The 17,818-nt window shown below is 43.3% G+C and overlaps 1 protein-coding gene across 1 annotated transcript; it reads right to left on the bottom strand.

Moving 5' to 3' along the window:
• Window positions 1-3,919: 3,919 nt before the first annotated feature.
• Window positions 3,920-17,509, bottom strand: aif1l (allograft inflammatory factor 1-like). Its single transcript, XM_030085509.1, has 6 exons — window positions 17,361-17,509; window positions 17,131-17,192; window positions 15,215-15,281; window positions 10,717-10,758; window positions 9,647-9,812; window positions 3,920-5,972 (listed from the first exon to the last, which is right to left on the bottom strand). The coding sequence occupies exons 1-6, from the start codon at window positions 17,377-17,379 to the stop codon at window positions 5,885-5,887; spliced, it is 444 nt and encodes a 147-aa protein (XP_029941369.1). The 5' UTR covers window positions 17,380-17,509; the 3' UTR covers window positions 3,920-5,884.
• Between the last annotated feature and the right edge of the window lie 309 nt (window positions 17,510-17,818).

The following is a 17,818-nucleotide window of genomic DNA, read 5'->3' as shown; positions in this document are numbered from 1 at the left end:
TAAAAAAAGTTCAACCTTGTGGTGCAGTTTCATGGTTGCTTCTTGACTCATCCAGGAAATTTGCTGAATTTTAAAGTGCTGCCACTACTGTACTCATCGACCCCCAAGACTGAGAGAACACATGCTCTGAATTACAATGACCTGCTGGGGATGGGATGAACGGCTCACTGGAAGTAAAGAGGACCAGATCTGAGCAGAAACATTAACTTTGCTACTAGTTCTCATGTACTTCTTAAAACAGACCTTGTTATCAATAGATTTTATTCATTATAGGTATAAATCATGGCCAAATCTACAGACCGAGGACACACAGGTTCCATTCAGGCCGCCAGTGAGCGATTATTAAACAATGAGTGACTTGGTGAACAGTTTCCATGGCTCCCCTGAGAAGTCCGCTAAGAATTAACCACATGTCCTCGTTGGTGACACTTTGCTGTATGTTTGTGTGAATGGTTTTCTCTGTACGTGCTCTGAAACGTATTGGGTAATTATTAATGGAAAACTGTTGTCTCTTACTCAGGAATGTTCAAGTTCACTGCAATGCAGTGCATTTATGGAGCGGAAATATTTTTTCATCCAGGTGAACTGGAGTTCTGCTGTACACCGGTTGATCTCCTCATGAAGATTTATTTAACTAAAACTTACACTTTTCAGTCACAAGCTAATATCAAATGCAGATTTGTGTACTGTGGGAGGAGATGATACCTGGAGAGCATGCACGCTCCACATGGAAAGGCCTCCAAGCTCAACTTAAACTGAGCAAAGTCTCAGTATGATGCAAGATTCCTAACTGGTACATGAGTGTGTAGCTCCAAGCAGTTTTATTGGGATGGAGAGGGGCCAACCAGGAGAACTGGATCAATGTCCAGAGGGCTCCAGAACAACACAGAGGCCAAAAAGTTGCAGTTTGACTTTCATATTACATTAATCTATCTTGTAAAATCATTGCAAAATTACAACAAAGAAGTTCTTTCTCATCTGTTTTCTCAGTCTTGCAGTGAACCGTGCATAAGTTTATAGTAAGATAATTTATGACTTCCTTTAAGTACACAGCAAAACACAAACATATTTCTTCTTTTGTTTTTTTAAACTTGTGCAAAGTTAATCAATTTTATAAATTACTCCAAATAGTGTACTGTAATATTTCTTCACACATTATTTGTTTGAAAAGAGACAGGATGTGTCCCACAAAGACTAAACGCAGGCTTAAAGTTCCATGTCCACAGTTCAATAGCCAATCACAGCTGCTGAAGTCTTTCAAAGGTAAGAGCATTGAGCTGCTGCACTCAGTAAAACCACAGAGTCAAGACATATTAATGTGACAGCAATAAGTTGCATATTGTAGATTTGCAATTTTGATAAGTAAAAGCAACACCAGTCTCAGCACAAGTTAACTATCTAATGACTTGTCATCTGCTTACTAATTTGAGTTTGAGAAAAACCGTCGCACAGCATTTAAAACAACCTACTTTCGTTTCGAAATGTTCATAAAATCTGACTCTAATCAGTGACACACAGCACTCTTCTTGTTAAAGAGGGACATCTGGAGGTGACATGGAAGTATTGCATCTATAATAATACAATTCTGATTTTAATTTTAGTAAAGCTCCTCATATTCCTTGATGAACATTGAAATACCTACAGAAGTTAGGATTTAATCATTTTTTAATGTGTCTTTATTTGAGATTATATTTATGTGGGTCCAAATTTTAGAGGTGTGTAACATAACATGATGAGACCATCTTCACTTGAACAGCTGCACATTATTGTAGATTACACTGATATGTATAATGAACAGAGTTTAAGTATGTCAGGAGCTTTGAGTGAAGGATCGACTGATCGCTGTCCTGCTTTATCTAACTGATAGTTGTGAGGACTATTTTGTTTTTATGCATTTAAATTGTTCAATTATTTATTCTACATTGTTTCAATCATTAATAAATGGTTGGATCAACAGACTGAGGAAAGCTAGAAACATTCTTTACTGATATCTTGTTAATCCAGGGGCGTCAAACTAATTTTCATTCCTGGGCCACACACACAGCCTGGTTTAATCTTGAGTGCATCGGAGCGGTAAAACAGTGTCATAAAAACCTTTACATTTTAAACTTCAAAGTTTTTTCTCAGATGGAAATATCTATATCTTACCAACACCAAATATTTACTACCAAAATGATGACAATCTCAACATAAAACCAACTTTAAATATATATTTTGCTACAAAATACAGTGAAAAGGCTCCGTGTGTGAAGAGGTTTGTTTAAAATAATCACAGTTTTCTTTGAAATTTTTACAATTTGCTTGACAATTTGGGAGTCCAGATTGGAGCATCTTGCAGACCGGTTTTGGCCCACGGGCCTTATGTTTGATACCCCTGGGTTAGACAATTAAAAGAAGATGAAACATATATTTCCATGAGCTCCTGACTGGCTCTGAGTGTCCAGCAGATGGCAGTGCTTGTACAGAGAGAGCTGCTGGATCTGATGCCTTCAGACTCAACACAGTGTGGCAATATTACTCCAACAACAGCAAAATATCATCTGCCTCCAGTGCAGGGTGATACAACTTTCAATTTACTGCTCTCCAAACAGGAATGACTGATGATACGATTACTGGAAAAATGCTGCTTTTGTAAAAAAAAAAAAACAAGTTATAAACACATTCATGAGACGGATCGACTCACAGCCTCAGCAGAAAGGAGATAGCTGGCGGGACAGAGAAAGTAAAGCACTGCAACAGCAAATGTAGATCACTGAATTTGAGATGTTAGACCTGAAACTAGGAGGAAAAACCCAGCAACAGGTTATGCATTTATATTCTTGGACCAACATGGGGACAAAGGAGGCAGATAAGGGAGTATTTTTTGTTCTATTAGTGAATTAATGTAGATGTGTCTGATATCTGCAGCCTTTTTAAGCATAAAGATGTATTTAGAACTTTTTCACATTCTTCAAACTGATCCATTCCTGGTTTTAACAGAGGTTCAGAGAAACCATGAAAACAGATCACAGTAACTGTTTTCCAGGCTGAAGCTGCAACATTTTAACCAATGAACATCAATGAAGTTACATCAGCAACAGATAAATGTCAAGACTTCCTGTTTCTGTTTCACTAAAAAAAAAAAAAAAAACTTGCCAAATGAAAAGATTTAAATGGAAATCATGAAGTTTGACTTTGGCTCCAATGTGGCTATTTATATTTTTTTTCCTTTTACACCTTATTGGTTAAAAATTTCAGCATCTAACTCAACACTATAAAGTGATATGAGCTGGATAAAAATTGAGCTTGTGCATCACTGACTAAGAGTGACAATAACACCAGTTAAAATGTGTATGTATGAGTTTATTTGTGTGTGTGTGTGTGTGTGTGTCCTCTCACAGACATTAAACTGGCTGGACCTTTTCTCCACCATGAATTCTAGTTCGAAGTATCCATCCTTTCACATTCTACAGCTTCGTTTAGGTACATTGCAGAACAGGTTTTACTTTCAAACCAAGTAATAAAGCTGATTTTGTACTCCTAAGTCTTCGTGTGTATTCTCCTTAAAGAAAAATAAGGTTCCCCCCTGAATGGAGGTTGTCTTTGACATTAACAGGATTTTTTTTGGGGCCATTCTCTCCTCCGACAGCGCCGGCGCCACAACACTCTTCCTCCTCCATTGTGCTTACATAAGCTGCGAGCAGTTTACTGCACGCTACAGCGGTTATCATTTTAATTACCGAGGTGCTTATTGTAATCCTACTGGGTCCGCCTGTTAGCGTGCTCGCCGGAGTCTTGCTTATTATTACACTCCCCGCTACAACACACACCAGCAGCCTCCCTCCTAAATGAGGAGCGACGTGGACAGATCTCATGAACCACACACACACACACACTCCCTTTGAAGGGAACGCTCACTTTGTTTTTTTATGAAAACACTTTATTGCTCGAGTGTTGTGCACGCATGTACATGAAGCAACATAAAAAGTTAATAAGGGAACAAATATAGAAAGAAAAGCATCAGTACACTGAAACAGTGACTCAGACAGTAGTGGAAACCAATGACTCACACACACTCACACACACACATCTTCATGTGGGAGGGGAAGGAGTGATACTCATGCAACATGGAGACATACAGGTTTATCAGTCACATCAGAGATCTGCTGCAGTGCCATCGTTTCACAACTCAATTTAAATCTTCGCAGGCTTAAAGGACGGCCGATCTGCACGAGGTCAAGGACGCTCGCCTCGAGATGAGGAGTAAATATTACTGCATCTGATCTCCCCGTGTGGCGCGACACCCTCCTCCTCCTACACTCATAAAACTCACTTCTTTTTTGTTTTTTCCTTCTAAATATCACAATTTTCTGAGATATCCCCGTTACCACAGTGAGCAATTTAAAAACCCTTAACAGGCCAGTGTAAAAACACATTTTAATTCCTTTGGTGTCGGCAGACGTTGTGCACCTTAAGAACACTAAAATAGGTAATAAGCCTCCCCGATGGAAAGCAGAAAACAACATAACTGCGTAAAACGTTGACAGTAAATGGGGTGAGTCATGAAGAAACTTTACACGGGAGAGATGAAAATGGAGGCACAAATTACAGAACTCAGAGGACAACAAAGACCGGCCAAACAAAGATGGATGGCCGGCCGATAAACAGCGCGAGGCGGGGAAGAATAAAACCGTGGGCAAGACAGATCACCCAATAAACAGAAGAAATGTTTGCGCTGACATAAAGGAATGGTCGGGGAACGAAAAGTGGGAGGAAAATACACAGAAATCTACATTTAAAAACTCCATCACTCGTGAATTTCACTCACTCAGATAATCGTGGAGATCCATAAGAAAAAAAACATCTCAATGCAACTGAAAAACATCATCAAAACGATTACCAGGACATCAAATCGTGGTTTTGTGGAATAGACCAGCGAAGACAACTGCACTCCCTTCTCCATCCAACTGCGTGTTTGAGCTCTACAGTATCTGCGTGTTGAGGCACTTGGAAAGAATATGATTGTACTGTGAGGAGGATATTATGTACATTTGCTCCGCTTGTGTGTGTGTGTGTGTGTGTCTGTAAATCACACTCCTTCCAATGTCAACTGGTGCTAAACCTCACAGATCGACCACGGAGTCGACGGTGCAGCTCTTCGATCCTCCTGCCGACGCTGAAAAGTCCCGCGGCCCACTTCCTCTGATTCTCCTTCCACCGCTGTGACCGAATATTCAAAAACGCAACCGAGTGTCGTCAGGGATTTAGACGGCGAGGCGGCGGCGGCAGCGGCCTTGCTGCCGGTTCCACAGAGGAAAAGAGGGCCGGGGCCTGTTTTCTCTGGCACCTGATCTAAAGCGAGACGTTTACCCAGATTAGCCTGGCGGGAATCCGCGCGAGACCGGAGGACAGTGCAAAAAACGTGTCTGGAAAAAAACAAACTGCTTCTTCTCCTTTGTGCTTCGTCAAAGAGCGTCCTACTCTCACGCCATTCAGCTACAAGCGCCTCTACAGTAAAACCAACAAACGAGGAATGAAAAGCGATCGGTGGAGAATTTCGAGTCTTCCCTTAAAAAAAAAAAAAAAAAGAAACCATGAAACCATCTAACTACAAAATTTAAGAACTACCACTGCTACATTTTCAACTGTGGAGGAGGAAAATAATAATAAAAAAAAAATAAAATAAAATAAGAGATGGATAAGAATATTCACAGTCAAACATCTTCTTCCGGGGGTTTTCGGGCTCAGACTTCCAAACAACAGAAACCTCGCACACATCTTAATATTCACAAGATCACATCCTCGATCACGGGTCCCACGACAACACAACACTCCACAGGTTTTTCCACGCGGCCGCTGGCGGTCCCTCTGCTTTGTGAGCGGTCTGGACGGCCCACGTCCGCGCTCAAGGCAGGCTGGCGATGTCCCGCTTCGGAGGGGGGCCTGCCGGTTTGCAGGGGGAGCCGCTGGCTTTGTCCTCGAAGATCAGAACTCTGTGGAGGGTTCAGAGAGAGGAAGAACACACTCAGCGCATGCTGATGAGACCGCAGGAAGATCCAATCTGAATAATCCAGCAGAATATGAAGAACGGCTTTCTCATCTGGCTTGTTAATTGTTTTGAACCTCTGTGACAGACGTGGGCATCATAAGGCCCGGGGGCCATACGTGGCCCTTCAGCGCTGCCTGACTGGTCCTCATGGTGCGACTGGAAAGGCCAGAAACCAAATTAAACTACTTAAGTTAAACTTAAGTCTTGGCCCTCAATAGTCATGTTGTAGTGTGATATTTCATGCGTCCTTTTGGGAAGGTGAGTTTCCCACCGCTGGTCTGAGCAGGACTCAGTTACAGGAAAAAGATCAAAGCAGCTGATGATCGCAGCCGACAACTGAAGTAATCAGGTTTCATTAAAGCCATTTCCAGTCCTTCCAAAAGCAAGATTTTAAAAAAGGATTCACAGCGTGTGACATAAGCTGCACCTCGAGCACATTTCTTGACTCAGGACTTTCACCAAAGGCCTTTTCAGACGAGCGTCTGTTCTCGGACTAAGTGAAGAATGTGAGGACTCCTGCCAAGTCCTGTGGTTCCCCAGCTGTACGGAGAACAGGAAGGACAGCAGCAGGCAGTGAGGGTCAGCTGTATCTGGAGGAATCCCACCCGCCCTAGACGCCCCCTCTTCTCCCTTCTGGAAGGCGTCTCTCCATGTACTGCAAAAACATCCTGAAATCCCCGAGGTTTTACCGCTTCTATTGTAATCTCAATGTTTAAAACATAATCATCACATCTCACCCATATCTCAGCTCCAGTCTCAGAGTTGTGTCCACGACTAAATGTTTGAAAATATTCTGTTTTCGTTGAAACTTTGACCATTTGTTGGTGGTTTGGTAGACCGGACTACAGCTTCGTGTGGGCTGCTTTTGGCCTGCAGGCCTTATGTTTAACATCTTTGTTCTGTGTTGTTGACTGAAAATAGAACTGGATAAAGTTTGTTTTATGAATTTACATCCCAGTTACTTTTGCAATATCTTTTTTTTAAATGCCTGGAAGTAAACAGAAAGCCTGTTACAGTTTCCCGAAGTTTAATGTCCATAAACGCTGTGCTTCTTATTAATCTGACAAGCCAAGCTAAACCGCAAATATTATTAAAAAAAAAAAAAAAAAGTGACACTTTTATCACAAACCAGGAAAGCAGCAACTAAACATAAGCGGGGAAACTAGAACAAGGTCACGTCTGAGACTTTAGATTGGATGAAAGTAGAAAATTAACTGTTGTTTGAGCCAATTAATTCACTAATGGTTTTGAGTTAAATGGATTTAAACAGGTACAAATACAGATGCCTGAGTCGAGGCCTTCAGCACCACGGAGAGAGGCCTGAAGGCAGTAAAACGCCAATTTACATGTAAATGAGGAAGACAGAGGGTAATTAAAGAGAGCAAAAAGATGTAAACAGAGTAGAAAGCAGAATAAAACAGCGAGCCACAGTTCCAGTCCAGTATGAAGCGGCTGAGCACTAAGTGAGAGAAAAGGAATGAAGGGAAACCACGGAAGGGCCGAGGGGAATAGTGGGTTTATGCCGCACGCAGCAGAGCAAGCGAGCGAGCGAGCGAGCGCGCTGACAGAAACTATTCAGAGTGAATGCCTGTCTTTAATTTCCTTTTTTGGAAAACTCTGCAAAGCTCCGCTAAGCTCATAAGGAGCAATGATCCTATCGACAGCAGCCACTCGGCAACTCAAACGCCTCCATATCTCTGGCAAACACGCTCACCTACTCTACGCTGCTCACGCTCGACTCTCCCCGACTCCTCCACGACTTACCGGGTCAATAACGACATCAATCGATTCAAAAGAATAGTAAAACCAATAAACATGCCGTTTCAAAATGTTACTGTACATGTGAATTATATGTGTGTTTCCAGGTATAGTTTATTATGAATCATTCTGGGTAAAAATAAGCGATTCATGCATATATTTCTATTGGGTCATGTGTTAGCTTTGTTCAACTTGACAAAAACAAGGGTAACCATTCTTGTATTAAACTTCAAAACAATAACACTTGCAGTAAATGAGCCTCCCAGCTGTTTCCACATCACATACCTGTCATTCAAAGGCTTGGCTGAGCAGACGACGCCCGCTGTGCGTGCTTTAGTACTCGTGTAATGCGGCCTAAGAGCTCGATTGTGAAGCCTGACCTCAATCATTTTCCTCTAATTGCAACAAAATCAATTGTTGTCCTGCCAAATGCTTTGAATAACACGATTCTGAAACCGCTCGGTGCCCTCAGCTCCCCCCTCCCGCCCTGCTCCTCACAACACAAACACAAAACAGCCAAGCACAACGGGGGAATTCGTGAGGCCTTGGCTGTTATCAGCAGGTCCAGGAGGCAGGCGGTTGAAGGAGAAGACTAAACCACATTCTGGAGACACAGATGTAGGCAGCTGTGGTCAGTTTCCACTCTGAAAGTTGGTTTAGTGTCCAAATCGTGCCCTGAACGTGTCTTGAACTCCAAGTTACTGGAGCACCTTGCATGGCAGCTGTCAGTGTTGGTGAGTGAGTGAATGTGTGCAAATGAGTGGATGAGTCTGATTATGTAACAAGAGGTGTTCATTTCAAGATCATTTCATTAACTAGTGCTGAGCAATTTCCTTGAAAATTGAGAATGACTACAGTTACAAATGAACGTAAAAAAGTACTTAACGGACTTAAAAACCATGAGGCATTTTTCTGAAAAGCACTCAATGAACACAATTTATCACAACAACAAACCACCTCTGCTTTTTCGTTCAAACAAAAAGTCAGATGTCTGCAGCCAGAACAAGCTCACTGACAATGAAGCGATGTTCTGACCCTCTGGATGGTCTCGGTGAAAGTAACACCAACATGAGCGAGCTATTTCTGGAATACCGAGACAATCCTGCTAAAATGCAAGATACATGAGACAGGAAGGGCGCGATCCAGTTTTAAACAGCGGGCTGTGGGATTATGGGGCACACTTTTTGAAAAATGGTTGAGGGTAAACAAGGAAAAGTTATGCGTTTCCTCGGCTCGGTGTTTCAGGGATTATGAGATTTGTCTGCTAAAGGGTCCAGCCAGCTTAGCACAGCAGAGCTGATGAGATGCAGCAGCCACTCTGGCTGCGGCTCCCTGCAGGCTCACCCGCTTTAAGGCTGCTTTAAAGGGCTTTCACTTTGCTGCGTTTAACAACAAATGGAAATAAATGCCAGTATCCACTGAAAAGCCACAGGAACGTCTCATGTTTGTGGTAGAAGATGAGTTTTCTTGGTAGACTGAGGCGGGTTTCGCAGGCCTACGTGCCTGTCAGCGGTTAATCAGCCTATAATCGGTTACCTAAGCCCATGATCCCAGCTAAAGATAAGGATGAATTGACTATGGACAGGCGACATTGATGGGTTTGGTTGCCATGGCGATTAATGACCAGTGCATCATGTGAGCAGTGACATCATGGCTAGTTATCCCCCGGGCCCCTCCCTCCTCTGAGGGGGGAAAACGATCGGCCGACACAGCACACGACACACATCCTCCCGCTCAGACTTATGGATACATGTGAAAACCAGCAGATGGCTCCCATACAGTGTGTGAAAAAATAACACCACACACACACACACACACACACACACACACACACACACACACACACGCGCGCTTACTTACAGCTTTAGCACGGCTGAGCGCTTGCCCAGCATCATCTTGACGAAGTCCCGGTAGTTGATGGTGTTGCTGCTGCTGCCGCCCGTCACCTCCACGATCATCTTCTTCAACTCCAAGTGGGTCTTGGGCACGCCGAGCTTCTCCATCATCCGCTTCAGGCCCATCAGATCTGAACACGGGCGACAGGAGGGAAGACGAGAGTCACTGCCATGTGTTTATCTTCCTGCCAGCCTGGTTTCCTCACAGAAACACATTAAAGCAAGGCAGTGTCAAAGCCATCCTGCGAGGAAAGGATGAAAAGGCGACGACGTTCCTGGAGTTCCATACTGATCAGGCTGACGAAGCAAGGTTAAAGAAATAACTGTAATACAACTAAAACTCCCAACCTGCTTCCCAACCAAACTCAGATTCCTTGTAACTTTTTTAAATATTTCAGGTGAAATATGGTATGAGTAGTAGTCATCTAAAATGAGCTCTGCAGACGCCACACCCAAAGTTTCTGTAAACCTTTAAAGACTCCTGAATCTGGGACTTATTGGGGAGGTAATAGAAAAAAAGACTGGAACTCAAGTTAAGTTCCTGGAATTCGACTTGTGGAAAGTTAAGAAACAAAAACATGCTTCAAAAAAGTAACGAATGATTGCATTCGGACATTTTACTGGAATTTGCACCAAGAGGCATGATTAAAAATGGCGAATTGTTGAAATTACACTAATCTTTCAAATGTTTTGTTGGTTTCATAAAAAATATTCAACGCCCTAGTGGTGATCGATCGTATGTTTTTAAAAAATCAGCAACATTATTTGAAGGATTTGTCGCAGCTTGCTGCCTGACCTGAAGACAATGCTCATATCTAGTGCTTGCCTCCCAGCTGCTCCATGACTGAATGTCTTTCACACTCTTGGGCCTGGCTCAATGCAGGACACGGCCGTGACACACGAGCCTGCTCAGGTCCTGTGTTCACGGCGGCCAGACGACACACGCCCAGTATTAATTACTGCTCCCTCGTGTCGACGCCGCACACGGGCCGCCTGACAGTCGCTATCGGGGCTGCAGCTGGTGTTATTACTCACCGATCTCTCCTTGGTCGTTCAGGTCAAACTCAGCATATTTATCTGCAAAACACAAGCGCAGAGGAGACGATTATGGACTATTTACTTTCAGCTCACACACACACCACATCCTGAGGAACAACGCGAGCCGTCTTGCATGTCAGCAGAACACTGAACAGTGTGTGTGTGTGTGTGTGTGTGTGTGTGTGTGTGTGGATTTCAGAGTCTTCCATTGTGCCGACAGCTGACCTGGCGAAAGGGAAAAGACACAAACAGCTGATAATGACAGGTGGGGGTTTCTGTGTGTGTGTGTGTGTGTGTGTGTGTGTGTGTGTGTGTGTGTGTGTGTGTGTGTGTGTGTGTGTGTGTGTGTGTGTGTGTGTGTGTGTGTGTGTAGCAGGCAAAGGGCAGCCGAGCAGAGCCGACAATGAGAGGTGGATTAACGGCACGGGGGTCAGGAAGTTAAAAGGCTACTTTAAGTTCAAATGCTGCAATCAGGAAGGAGAACAAAAAAAAAAATGTGAGGACTGAAAAGCTCAGATAAAGAGTTTTCCCTCCCAGTTATTACTCGCCCGAATTTAATCTGATCCGTTAAGCCGTGCGGCCACAGACGGATCGCTGGGACTCTCCAAGCAGATGACACATTTACTGAAGAGTTATGAGAGTTCACAGAAAGACATATCAGAGCTGATAAATACATTTAATATGAAAGAATAATCCGCCCATCTTCTTTACAGATTTATGCGACATAGAGGCGCAGGAGCAAATCCAGAATGGCAAAGGGCAAAACCAGGATACAAACAGCACATGTTCTGTGCGGGTGAGGAAGGCCAAATTATACAACAATTAATGTAAAACAAACATTTTTAGGCATGCAAACTGGACACAGCATCTTCAAACTCATGATCCAACCAGGATCCTCTAGTTAAAAGCTTTGGGAACTTTGGCCATGGGAACATGAAACTTTTCTGAAACGAAAACACGAAGATGCAACATTTTCACTGAAAATGTCATGTAAATGGCACAGAAATTGCCCGTGTGCCTGAATATGAGTCTGTGTGCACTGTGATGGTGACCTGTCTGTGGTGTATCCATCTGTCCTTCCATCCTGTTTCTCCAAGGAATTCGATTCTGGCCCAGCCAGCGTTTTGGGTACAGTAAAAACACGTCACAACACAAAACATCATCCACACAGACAATCTGGACTCACCCATCACCCTGACAAGCACATCTATAGAATCTGGGAGGAAGTACAAAACACTGGCACCAAAATAAAAGCACCCAATCAGCAAGCTCAAACCAGGCACATGGTTGTCTGAATATTGATAAAATCATACGTTTACATTAAAAAAGGACTGAAATATTAATGATGAAGAAAAAAGGGTATAACTTCAGGTTACACACATAAAACAAGAAGAAAATTAACTCCTGAGAGCCTGATAGGGACTTTTTTTATCATTTCAATCCACTGTGAACAGCCAGACTGTCTGAATACGACAACAAAACACACCATGTTGTGCTTTAGCAATAATACAGAAGAGGGTATTATCAGATTTTCATTCTCGTGAAATCTCTCTTTTCTTTCTTGGTTCTTTGAAAGTCAAAGAGATATTTCCCTGCTTCTCACTGAATTATTCCCCTCAATCTCTTTCCTCTGGAAGATCACTTTAGTCAGATTACACTTGCTATTTCTGTCCCACAATGGGAGCTCTGTACGTGTGTGTGTGTGTGTGTTGGGAGGGAGAAGAGAGGGGACTGTGTTAACTGTGTGAACCCCTTTGGGGAGTGGGACAGGACAATAGTAACCCTGTTCGTAAACTCTGAGGAGTGGGCCTCCCAACACACACACACACACACAAACACACACACAGAGCAGTTTTTTGAGAGGGCCACTTGTCGCCGTGCAGCCTGTTGATCATCTGCAGCCACAGAGAGCGTCTCAGCTCAACAAAACCAGCTCCTCGGTGTTTCCTCCTGACCTAGATTCCTTCAGCCAATCGCAAAACTGACAAATTCTAAACAAAGCATCAATTATATATGTCTGTCTATACATACACATATAGACAGATAGATACGAGTGTCAATGTAGGTTTCTGTTCATTTCCATTCTCCTCACAACTCCTTATTTGTGTCAGGCCTTTATAATCTAAGCTATACAGCCTACACCTGATGTATGAAAGGAATTTTCAGCCTGTCCCACTTTGGCTGAATGTGGCGATTAAAGGGAAAGTCTGGATTTCTAGACCTTTCCCACAGACTTGCTGCAAAACAAAAAGCGTCGAACATTCACTCACTAGCATCCCGATAGCGCAGCGGTCACCGTGTGTATGCTCTCCGACAGGAAATGCCTTCAGCGGCGCTAATTTGCCAAAACGTACACAAACACCCCAGCGGCATTTCATAAAGTTAGAAACATAATTATCCAGCAACCAGCAAGAAAAGCAGTGGATAATAACAGCGTGGCAAATCCATTAATCTGATCTTTTTTCATGCGTGTCGTGTTGAAAACATTTTCTTGACATTGCTGGGGCTCGGAGTGACCCGCTGACAAAGACGTGGCAGGGGGTGGCGGCGTGGGGCGGGGGTTTCATAAAAGCCCGCAGAGTGGGAGAGCTCGTCTTTATAATAAGTGTCAGAGTCATACAGGAGAGTCACGGCATCTCCTGCTTGGGAGGAAGAGACATAAAAAGTGTGAGTGTCGGTAAAAGGCCGGGAGCGTGGTTATCACCTCGTAAAGGCAGGCAGTTAGAAACTGAATAAACCCCGGGCCGGCGTTGATGCAGACAGATTTATGTCAGCTGCTCCGAGAACGAGGCCGTCAAACTCGGTAACAAACCACAATAAATCTACCAAACAAACTATTATTTTACTTCGTCACGAACATGATGAGGAAAAAAATGCACTCAGTTCTTTGATTTCAACATCAGAAACATGTAATAATAAAGCTTTTTTATAATGAATCTAATAATATGAGCAAATGCTGATGCTTAGTGACCTTTAGGTGAAATGATGATGATCATCATTTTCTTTATTGTGCAGTTTAACAACCCATTAATCACTTTTTTTAAGAACGTTCATACGAATATGGATACAAACGTGAAATATAGAGATCAGTATTTGTTTACCATGGTTTGATAGTGACTATGGATGAGTGTGACCGGTCATTTGAGGGTCCACCCACTCACTCTGTAGAACCAAATTCACAGTCACGGTCAATACTTTCATCAAGTACCAGAAGGAAAACTGGTTTGGAGTCCCTACACCAGAGCAGCTCATGTTCAACTGGACATTAACCTGCAACAGGGACTGCTGTTCACAGTTTTTAGTGTTTCTGAGTAAACAGACACCATTTTCAAAACCTGTAAACTGTGAAACTTTTCTGAAATGAAAACGCAGAAACAATGTGCTTCTTTCGAAATGCTGCTGTTTATCAGGGCCTGTTATTGTTTCTCAGTAAAGCACCACAAGTTTGCTTTCTTTTATAGAACATTATGCTGAAGTCAAAGATTTTAGAAAAATATAAAATCCCATGGTGCATCTGGTGATGAGCAACTTTTAGAGAAAATAATATTCCTTGTCAATTACTATGTGAATCCTCATCAGCTTACTGAGCGGAAAAAGCTGGATTTTACTTTACTATGCTATAACAGCACCAGTAAAGATCAGGACTGCTTATGTAGTTAAAAGAAACTACTTTGTGAGCTTCACAAAGATGAAGCAATAAACCAAAATTAACTTTCTCAGTATGCGCTTCAGTCCTGATGAGTGAACAAAATGCTTACTGAAGCCGTCACGCTCATGTTTCAGTGAGATCTATGAGCCTTGATGTGGAGTGGCTGGTAGTCAACGGCAGCGTAAAGATGCCGACCTCTGGGTCACTGGGACAGTATGGAAAGAGGAAAAAAAGTCTCCCAGGACCTGGGTGTCAGGTCGTCTTTCTGTTTATACATTGCTGCTCCATTTCCTCCAGCAAGCTCACAAACTAAGTAGGACATTGGAGGATATTCCTCACTTCAAGACGTGCGCGCGCTTATTGAAGTAAACAGTCGGAAGGTGAACACTCTGCAGCTGTCAGAAACACACAAGTGTAATTTCTGAGGACCGGGGACGAGGACTTTACTTCTCTTGCAATTTTATTACCGTAATCAGCAAGTACTGATGTTTTCAGTTTAGCTCCCAGGAGTTACGATTTCAGCCAGCAAAGTTCTGAAGATTGAAACAACAAGCAGAGAAACGCCCCGGCACATTCCTCCCGGGCCACCGAGGACTTGGCCTTGCAAATCTTTCAAAAAAACTTCAGCATTGAGGTTTTCCCACAGAGAAAAACAAAATGATGAGAGGCTAAAGTGTGTGTGTGTGTGTGTGTGTGTGTGTGTGTGTGTGTAGCCTGCCAAAAGACACAAAACACACATTGAGGATAAGATTGCGTCCCACCCTCGATATTTGGAGGGGAGGAAAAAGAAACAGTCGCAGTCAAAAACAGGAGATATGAAAACATCTGGGAGGAGGATGTGCTTACTTTTGAAGCGTTCCAGCTTCTCAGGCAGGTCGTCTTCGTCCCTGTATTTCTGGTCTTCCAGATATTCCTGAAAACAGGAAAACAAACCTGACATTGACATTCTACTTGAGAATGATGACTGATGGTGTTAAGGTCTTCTCCTGGTTTGTCATTATTCATCACTGTGCTCATTTAATGGGAACAGCTCACATGGGTACCAAACAGCCTGCAGGGAGCTGCTCTAATGAAACGATAATGATGCAATCTGCCACGTGGGAGTCGTTCTCCATCTTCTCTTGAAAGAAAAGAGCGCACGGGAGACGGGGAGTGAGGTTATTCTCCACGCTGACCCCTGTGTGTCTGCCCAGCTCCTAATTAAGGGAGAAAAAGATAAACGCCACAACTGGATGTTTACGGTGGAGGCCTGACTCACTCATGCTGCATCACGACCGCGACCCCACCATATAAGAACTGTCCACAAGTGATAAAATGTGTGTTCTTTGTTGCAATGTCTTGGAAATAAATCTCATTTCCTTCTCAATGAAATATTTCCCAAATCTCCTCTGCCAGCGCCACACAGCTTTTTTCTGCTGTTGGCTCGAGTTTTCAGCCTGTTGGACTTCTTCAAAGTGATGCTGATTGGCACCTTCCAATGCTGAAGATTTTCCACTTCCTGCCTAAATGTTTCTTTAGCCTTCATCATCGGCGATCACATCAGTGCATGAGCACAAGCACCAATGACAATGGATTGTTACTAGTTTCAATCTTACCTCATATGATTTAGTCTAACCAAATCATAGTTGTTTTTTTTTTTTCAAGAAGAAATTCACCATAATGAACATGAAAATGTTAATGTTTACAACATCAGTTGCATGGATTTGTCACTTTTCACTATAAAACGTGTATGTTTCAATGCAACTTCCACATGTGGACAGAGCGAGACGGGGGATCGAACTGCATTTCGACTGGAGGATGACCGGTTCCTCAAGAAATTGAAAACAATGCATCTTGCACAGGTCTGAGAGCTGCCCACTGGGCATCAGGCTTAAAAAAACAGAGTCTGGGAACCACTGCTGTCATATAAACATAAAAGCAGCAATGACTATGATAATTTAGACAATTCAACACACTGAACATCTGTATTTACACATCCTGAGCATTGGCCACAGCAGTCAAACTGTTCTGATGACGCCTCTGGGTGTCTGCATTTTTAAATCAAACTGCATCAGCTGTTCACACATGGATAACCCCAGTCATCCATATCACTGTGAGCATGTTTCTTTACATCAGGATGTAAATCCTCTCCGGTTAACCCCAGAAGAACTGCACAGGACATCAAGAAAAAAAAGGTGGAATTCGATCTGGGCTGTTATTTTTAGATGTTCACCTATCAGGAACAAAGGAGGGCTGTGAAACCACAGGATCAGAGACTGGAGCTGTGCTCAGAAATGTCAGAGGAGCTCCCTCCTGCAGGGCGCAGATGACAGGGGAGCGGAGGGAAACGCAGATTATGCAGACATGGAGGTAATCTGTGCAGACCGCTGCAGACATCTGACCAGACAGGGCCCGCGGAGGCTCAACAAAGCACCTGTCTGTGCAGAGCAGAGGCGTCGTATCGATCGACCATGGAGGAGGTCAGAGGGAGAGGCGGTGTGGCGGCATGCAACTCAACAAGTGTCGTGAGAGACCACGGGGCGCGGGATCAATGAAGTGACCGGGGCCATTTAGGGCCGTTTATTATTCACGGGCACTTCGGGAGTCAGTTAAACCTGAGCGCGGTGCACCAGCACCATCCTCCTCCTCCTCCTCCTCCTCCTCCCAGTCTCTCCCAGTGGTGCGTTCAAATGCAAGGCCAATGCCAAGTCAAGTGTATGCAGGCTCATTACATTCAAATTCAAATTCCCGTCAAGTGGAGATGAAGCGAGCGGCCACCTTACCTTGTTTATTTCTTCCAGCTTTTGCCTCTGCTGCTCCTTTAACAGCCCGAAGGCTTTCCCACCTGCAAAAACGGCACATTTAAAATAAATGAAAGAAAGAAATCGCGGGTTGATATCGACACGGGCTTAGCTGTCGGCCTCAGATGCTCTATTGTAGGGACTCTAATCTTGGCGACACACGCAGAGGCAGCGGGGAGAAAAGCTCGTTTTTTCATATCTATTTATTTTACCTTGGAAATTAGAAGGCATCCCGCAGCTGATGTGTGATGTGTAGATCCAGAAAAACAGAAGAAAAAGATCCGAGCCAGAGGCAGACGCTGCTGTTTTGGATCAGACTCCGGTTCAAATCGGGCTCAACGGGCCACTCGGCACCGGCGTGAAAGCTCCCGCAGCCATGAGAACAACATCCGCTCCGGCTTTTCAGAATAAAGGCACCGACCACCTTTTATTTTCTTAATGAACTCTTCAGAAAAACCGTTTTTCTTTTTATTTACATGCTATTATGACCCTTTTATACTGTAATCTACTGTAATGTGAATTGATTTCAATGCGACATAAACGTTTTTAAAATCCAATTCAGAAAAAAGAAGAGATAGTTTGATTTTTTTTTTTTCACCAAAAGGAAAGCTCAAATATCAGCATTCATCTTGACTTCGTGCCACGCAAAACAACAAATCAAGCCAGAAAT

Source organism: Salarias fasciatus, assembly GCF_902148845.1.
Source record: "Salarias fasciatus chromosome 7 unlocalized genomic scaffold, fSalaFa1.1 super_scaffold_4, whole genome shotgun sequence".
NCBI lineage: Eukaryota > Metazoa > Chordata > Actinopteri > Blenniiformes > Blenniidae > Salarias > Salarias fasciatus.
This window is presented reverse-complemented; position numbering and strand designations above follow the sequence as displayed.

Excerpts from the sequence above, each read along its gene's own strand:
- aif1l (XM_030085509.1), bottom strand. Across the intron at positions 9,813-10,716 it reads GAACGACCAAGGAGAGATCG|ATCTGATGGGCCTGAAGCGG; the intron begins GTGAGTAATAAC and ends GCCCGTGTTCAG. Across the intron at positions 5,973-9,646 it reads CGCTCAGCCGTGCTAAAGCT|AGTTCTGATCTTCGAGGACA; the intron begins GTAAGTAAGCGC and ends AACCCTCCACAG.